Source organism: Hyla sarda, chromosome 2 (genome assembly GCF_029499605.1).
Source record: "Hyla sarda isolate aHylSar1 chromosome 2, aHylSar1.hap1, whole genome shotgun sequence".
Taxonomy (NCBI): domain Eukaryota; kingdom Metazoa; phylum Chordata; class Amphibia; order Anura; family Hylidae; genus Hyla; species Hyla sarda.
Window position 1 is genome coordinate 507,253,927 of NC_079190.1, and position 7,404 is coordinate 507,261,330.

The window sequence follows — 7,404 nt, forward strand, 5'->3', positions numbered from 1 at the left end:
TGCAGAAGAAGCGGGTGACGTGATTCTAGATATCATATACTGATTGGCTAAATATCAGGCTTTTCAGTATGGCTAATAATGATTGGCATTGTGAGTCTTGAGAGAAGTAATTGTCACGATGCCGGCTGGCAGGTAGTGGATCCTCTGTGCCAGAGAGGGATTGGCGTGGACCGTGCTAGTGGATCGCTTCTAAGTCACTACTGGTTTTCACCAGAGCCCGCCGCAAAGCGGGATGGTCTTGCAGCGGCGGTAGTGACCAGGTCGTATCCACTAGCAACGGCTCAACCTCTCTGGCTGCTGAAGATAGGCGAGGTACAAGGGAGTAGACAGAAGCAAGGTCGGACGTAGCAGAAGGTCGGGGCAGGCAGCAAGGATCGTAGTCAGGGGCAACGGCAGGAGGTCTGGAACACAGGCTAGGAACACACAAGGAAACGCTTTCACTGGCACAATGGCAACAAGATCCGGCGAGGGAGTGCAGGGGAAGTGAGGTGATATAGGGAAGTGCACAGGTGATCAGGCTAATTGGAACCACTGCGCCAATCAGCGGCGCAGTGGCCCTTTAAATCGCAAAGACCCGGCGCGCGCGCGCCCTAAGGAGCGGGGCCGCGCGCGCCGGGACAGGACCGACGGAGAGCGAGTCAGGTACGGGAGCCGGGGTGCGCATCGCGAGCGGGCGCTACCCGCATCGCGAATCGCATCCCGGCTGGAGGCAGTATCGCAGCGCCCCGGGTCAGTGGATCTGACCGGAGCGCTGCAGTGAGGAGAGTGTAGCGAGCGCTCCGGGGAGGAGCGGGGACCCGGAGCGCTCGGCGTAACAGTAATGTGACTGGCTGAGGTTTCTATTGGTGAGGTGATTAATGAGTCTATCCCAGCACCATATAAAAAGGCTCATTTGGCTTTGACATTCATTGCTGTCAGTTTGTCTCCTTGATAAAGCCACACAAGTGGCGAAACATGTCGGGGTGTGACAGTTATATGTTTTAATTACACCTCTATTGTGTCCAGTGTATTATATGATCCAATAGGGTCAAAAAATGAAAGGCTAGTGAGCCATCTGATAGTCCGTGCCTGCGGCGCACAGCAGAGCTACAGACACTGGGAATTACTAATCAGAATTGTCAACCGAATGTTACTACATCTCATATGAATATATTCACCCAAATACCACATATATAAGTGGTTGAATAACATAGAGGTGGAATGCACAAATATTACATCCACCTAACATAGGTTTGGTATTAGCAGTAACCAACCTATACGGTGAGCATGGTGAAGAGGGATGTGAATCCCCTCCGTCTACTCCTCGGTTGACTAATCAGTATGTGACCTGAGTGACATTTTTCAGAATCCTTTAGTGACACAATTGAGGTGTGCTTTTAAACGTGTGTTTCTCACCTTTAATTTTATTTCCTGTACACAATAAACGTTAAGTTTTATGTAGTAACACATGTACCAAGAGCTTCTATCTAACCCCTAGGGGTTATATTGTTGTAGTAATACATTGGGGCACAAAGTGGGTACTATCGCTGTGTGGGCAATGCACAGTATTAGTGACATCACAGCGCTCTACTAACACCATAGGGGGGGGGGGGGGAGATGAGGTGCTTTATTAATCCCATGGGAAAATGGTGCTGTCATCTAACCAGAAGTTGGGGAACTTGTTTCTAGGCTCTGTCGGTGCAGCCTTGGGTACTTGTGCTCTTTTTATGTCTTGGTGATAAAGTATGATGTTGATGGTGAATTAGTGGTAATGGTGATGATGTTGATGATGGATGATTGGTGAATTAGTGGTAATGGTGATGATGTTGATGATTGGTGAATTAGTGGTAATGGTGATGATGATGGTGAATACCGTTGTTATAATCTCCGCTCTCGTGTTTTTCAGACTCTGCGTTCTTCATGGGGAAGCAGTTTGTCACCAGTTTCCTTGAAGTCTTCCCCACAGAATCCTCTCCTCAGTTCGATCTTCTCCTCCATGGTTTCAGCTGCTGTACATCGGTCAGTGTCACCGTGCAGGGCACCAGCTTCTCACAGAATGTTACCCTCCAGAAGGGGCAGATGGTGAATGTCACGCTTCCCAGCAGTGCCATGCTATCTGGCAGTGATATTTCCCCTTCTGGGGTTGTCGTTGTCTCTGCAAATAACAGTATCTGCGTTATGACTGCGGTGTGGGCCAGCGAAGGCTATGACTACTCCTACGTGTACCCGGTTGGGTTGTTAGGTCCGCAGTACTACGTCATCACTCCCCTACTCCGCTATGGCTGCTGACACACAATTTGCCATACTGAGCCTGGACACAGACACTTCGGTGACGGTCACTTTACAAGGTGGCCCGGTAACCTTCATGGGCCGGTCCGTGTCATCGGGCAGCTCTGTCAGCTTTACACTATCGGCCTACCAGGGGGCTCAGATCCAGCTGCTTGGGGACAACCTCACCGGATCCTTCATACAGGCCAACAAACCAATCGCAGTTCTAAGTGGACACCAACTGTGTCAGTGCTATCGCTTGTATAACTATGGCTACGTGTATGAGCAGCTGCTGCCAGTCTCCAGCTGGGATAAGACCTTTCTTGCTCCTCCCCCTTCTGTTCAATCCCGAAAAGATGATTACATTTATATCATAGCTTCTCAATCCACCAACATGAAGATTTATAACACGTCGGCAGTAGTGGCCAGCCAGCCAGAGCCTTGGACCTGGACAGGTATTCACACAGGCCATTAGCACATCGGCCCTCTACATCGACTGTGACCATGATGTGATGGTTCTTTATTTCTGTTCTGGAAGTGCAGAGTCTGGAGAAATATCCCTGAAACCCTATTGTGCCGCCAACCACCACGTTCCAGACATCACAGCTGGTGAACGCTCCGGCAGGTTTCACCACTTTACTGATGGTGATCACCGTCTCTTACCAAACTCCCGGAATGATAATGGATGGAATCTCTTTCCCAGTGAACACAACCTGGGATAACACCATGTGTAATTCCTGGAGATATTCCTGGGTGCAAGTGGAAGTTTCTGCAGGATCTCATTACATCCAGCAGCTCTGGTACCATGATTTGTGGGCTGTGTCCTACAGCTTTAGTAGTAAGTCTTCCATTAAGATAACAAAGCAGACAGAGTCTACCATAACCGCTTGGCTAGTCCAGATTACTCCCACCCCCCAGGACTATGCAGAATCAGCCCAATAGAGGTCACATCTGACACCAATGGTTGACTGAGGTTCCTAAGAACCTCTAGAGATACTTCTGATGGGCCTTCCCTTTGAATGTTTGTAATCACATCCTAATCTTTAGTTATCATTGCACACTCAGAACGACCCATCATCACTGAATAACCCCATAAGAATGTATCATTGGTGGTGTTTAGCTTCAACATCATCCCCAAATATTGTTCTCTTCATATGGAACTTATGGTCCCATTATTGTGTCAGAGCCAAGGGCCTCTAGAGAATCGCCTGCAACTCTAATGGGCCCTGCCTGACCCTGGAGGTCACAGTAGGGTCCATGACTTTAGGATGAGGTTTAGAGTACTGTCCAGTTAGTGTGTGCATTCTGGTGTCTTGATGGGGGAGCTTGTGCAAAAAAAGTAAAAAAGAACTTGTGTAGAACAGGTAAAAGGTGGCGATAATTCTGTGTAGGACAGGTAAGAGGAGATGATGATCTTATGGAAGACAGGTAAGAGGAGATGAAAATCCTGTGCCGGACAGGTAAGAGGTGATGATTATCCTGTGTATAGAGGTATTGATCCTACATAGGACAGGTAAGGGGTTGTGCTTAACAAACGGGGCATGTAGGTGGTTATGGTCCCGTGTAGGACTGGTAAGAGGTGTTAACAGTCCCATGTAGGACAGGAGAAAAGTGTTAAGTTTTCCATGCAGGAAATGAGAGCAGTGGTGACAGTCCCCGCATAGGATAGGAAAAACGGTAATGAGGGTCTTAAAGGGGTACTCTGGTGAAAACCTTTTATCTTTTAAATCAACTGGCTCCGGAAAGTTAAACAGATTTTTACATTACTTCTATTAAAAAAAATCTTAATCCTTCCTGTACTTATTAGCTGCTGAATACTACAGAGGAAATTTTTTTCTTTTTGGAATGAACATCACGAGCACAGTGCTCTCTGCTGACGTTATTATAATAATAAGTCTTTATTTATTTATTGTTGTCCTTAGTGGAATTTGAACCCAAGTCCCCAGCACTGCAAGGCAGCAGTGCTAACCACTGAGCCACCATGCTGCCCTTAGCATACATCTGCTTTGAACGGTTCCTAAAATGGACAGATATGTCAGCAGAGAGCACTGTGCTCGTGATGTCATCAGTGTTCCAAAAAGAAAGGAATTTCCTCTGTAGCATTCAGCAGCTTTTAAGTACTGGAAGGATTAAGATTTTTTTAATAGAAGCAATTTACAAATATGTTTATCTTTCTGGCACCAGTTGATTTAAAAGAAAAAAAGTTTTTCACCGGAGTACCCCTTTAAATAGTAAAGGAGAGTAGTGGTTATGGTCCCATGTAGGACAGAAGAGAGGTGGTTAGGATCACATGCAGACCTTCATACTGCCCCATATAGTAGTTAGGCCTCTCTGTGCCCCCATATAGTAGTTAGGCCTCCACACTGCCCTCCATATAGAAATAGGCCCCCACACTATCCCCATATAATAGTTAGGCCTCCACACTGCCCCCACATAGTAGTAGGCCTCCATATTACCTCCATATAGTAGTAGGCCCCCCCCCACACTTCCCATATATAGTGTTTAGGCCTCCACACTGTCCCCATATAGAAGTAGGCCTCCATACTCCCCACATATAGCAGTAGCCCCCCATGCTGCCCCCATATAGTGGTAGGCCTCCACACTGCCCCATATAGTAGTAGGCCTTCACACTGCCCCAATATAGTAGTATGCCTCCACCTTGCCCCTATATAGTAATCGGCCACCATACTGCCCCATATAGCAGTATGCCTCCACCCTGCCCCATATAGTAGTAGGCCTCCATACTGCCACCATAAAGTAGTTAGGCATCCACTCTGCCCTGTGAAAGTAAACAAAAAAACACCTCTCCGTAGTTTTTCCCGCAGCTTTGGCAGTCCGGCCGCTGGGACCCCCGTGATCTCCGGGCTGGCGCTGCAGCGTTCATGAACACAGAAGCCTGGGCCTTTCGAGTTCATGACATCACGCCACTCCCCCTCCAATCATGTCTATGGGAGGGGGCGTGACATCCAAAGGATAGGGGATAAGATGTCTGATCGCAAGGGGCCCACCGATCTCGGCTGCGGCACCCCAGACATCCGGTGTACAGAGCAAACTTTGCTCCGTGGCGGATGACTGGCGATGTGGAGGCTTGTGACATCACGGCCACGTCCCCTCAATCCAAGTCTATGGGAGGGGGCGTGACATCCGTCACGCCCCCTCCCATAGACTTGCATTGAGGGGGTGTGGTCATGATGTCAGGAGGGGGAGCGTGGCCATGTTGTCATGAGCCTCCAGCGCTGCACCCAACACTCTTAATGAATGCTGGGTGCAACAGGGAGACCCCCCGCGATCAGGCATCTTATCTTCTATCCTTTGGATAGGGGATAAGATGTCTAGGGGCGGAGTATCCCTTTAAGACAGATTTATTTTATGGATGCCTTTAAAAAGATCTGGATCAAAGGCATCATGATGTCCGTCTGCACCTGGACCCCCCCCCCCGCTGTGTCCATGCACGTTCATTATTGAAGTGACGAACTTGCGAGATACGGTGAGTGCCGTCTTCTCACTTCTTTGATTCTATTTCTTATTTATATGTTTCTAGTATAATGGATTAAGAAGCCGGACACCGGATCCTTTTTAATAGGTTCTGTCCAGGAATAATGAGATTTCTGTGATTTTCCTCTTAGGTAATATGACTGTGGCCTCCACCATGGCCGGGAACACCAGCGACTCCTTCAACTTCTATGGAACAAACACAATTTGCTTCTGCCAAGACTCACCGCAGAGCACAAAAAGTCCTGTGAGCAAGAGCAGCGCCCCAACTGTGGCTCCCACTGTGGCCCCTACATACACAAGCCAGACCAGCACGAGCTGCCAAGGTAAAGGGTGCAATAAAGTGCAGCGCACTGTACCCAACCCTATCTCCTCTGTAAAGGGTTCATGGAGCCATCTAATAGAGTGGAGATAAGTATTCACTGTCCTCCAGACCCCTCTGTCCTCCTTATGTTCCAGACCAGTGTCCTCCTTATCCTAAAGACCACTCTGTCCTCCTTCAGACCCCTCTGCCCTCCTCATCCTGCAGACCCCTCTGTCCTACCTCCACTAGACCCCCCCTGTCCTCCTCCAGACTTCTCTGTCCTACCTCCATGAGACTCCTCTGTCCTCCTCCAGACCCCCCCCCCCCTGTCCTCCTCCAGACTTCTCTGTCCTCCCTCCACGAGACTTCTCTGTCCTCAGGACCCCTCTTTCCTCCTCCAGACCCCTCTGTCCTCTTCAGGACCCCTCTGTCCCAGTAGGTAAAACAAACCCGTGTTCCACAATGTCAGTGTCCGGTTCTTACATGTGATCTAATAACAGGTGACATGGCTGATATCTACATCGTGATGATGTCACTGGCCTGGTGGGATGCTCTGCGCTATTGTCGTCTTCACTACACAGATTTATTCAGTGTCCCAGACAGCAGCACCCAGGGCCTGGTGGCCGGAGCCATTAGGAACATTACTGGACAGTCAGCTGGTCTGTGGATTGGCCTTAAACGGCACAGAGTATGGGGCTACCTGTACTGGACAGATGGGGAACCCACAGACTACATCAACTGGGGAGAGGACGAGCCGGTAGATCCCTGGAGCAATATGTGCACTGCCATGGCCCCAGACAAGAACTTCACCTGGAGTAACCAATGCTGTGACATAAAGCTAAAATTTATATGTTACTGAAGGTGATGTCAGAGTGATGAGTGATACCTCTTGTTACACTGACCCTGCCCTGTGATGTCATAGAGTGATACCTCTCTTACACTTGCCCTGCCCTGTGATGTCATAGTGTGCTGACACCTCTCCTTACACTGACCCTGCCCTGTGATGTCATAGAGTGCTGACACCTCTCCTTACACTGACCCTGCGCTGTGATGTCATAGAGTGCTGACACCTCTCCTTACACTGACCCTGCCCTGTGATGTCATAGTGTGCTGACACCTCTCCTTACACTGACCCTGCGCTGTGATGTCATAGAGTGCTGACACCTCTCCTTACACTGACCCTGCGCTGTGATGTCATAGAGTGCTGACACCTCTCCTTACACTGACCCTGCCCTGTGATGTCACAGTGTGCTGACACCTCTCCTTACACTGACCCTGCCCTGTGATGTCATAGAGTGATACCTCTCTTACACTGACCCTGCCCTGTGATGTCATAGTGTGCTGACACCTCTCCTTACAAT

At 49.1% G+C, this 7,404-nt stretch overlaps 1 protein-coding gene across 1 annotated transcript; it reads left to right on the forward strand.

Annotated features, from left to right (window-relative positions):
* The first annotated feature begins 2,873 nt into the window (after positions 1-2,873).
* On the forward strand, positions 2,874-6,902 carry LOC130357532 (macrophage mannose receptor 1-like). Its single transcript, XM_056560226.1, has 3 exons — positions 2,874-3,085; positions 5,874-6,065; positions 6,544-6,902. Exons 1-3 carry the CDS (start codon positions 2,890-2,892, stop codon positions 6,900-6,902), a joined length of 747 nt encoding a protein of 248 aa, XP_056416201.1. The 5' UTR covers positions 2,874-2,889.
* Positions 6,903-7,404: the final 502 nt, after the last annotated feature.

Coding starts and splice junctions, on each gene's coding strand:
- LOC130357532 (XM_056560226.1), top strand. CDS start 2,890: ATGGTGATCACCGTCTCTTACCAAACTCCCGGAATGATAATGGATGGA. Junction 3,086..5,873: donor TGTGTCCTACAGCTTTAGTA/GTAAGTCTTCCA, acceptor TTTTCCTCTTAG/GTAATATGACTGTGGCCTCC. Junction 6,066..6,543: donor GACCAGCACGAGCTGCCAAG/GTAAAGGGTGCA, acceptor ATCTAATAACAG/GTGACATGGCTGATATCTAC.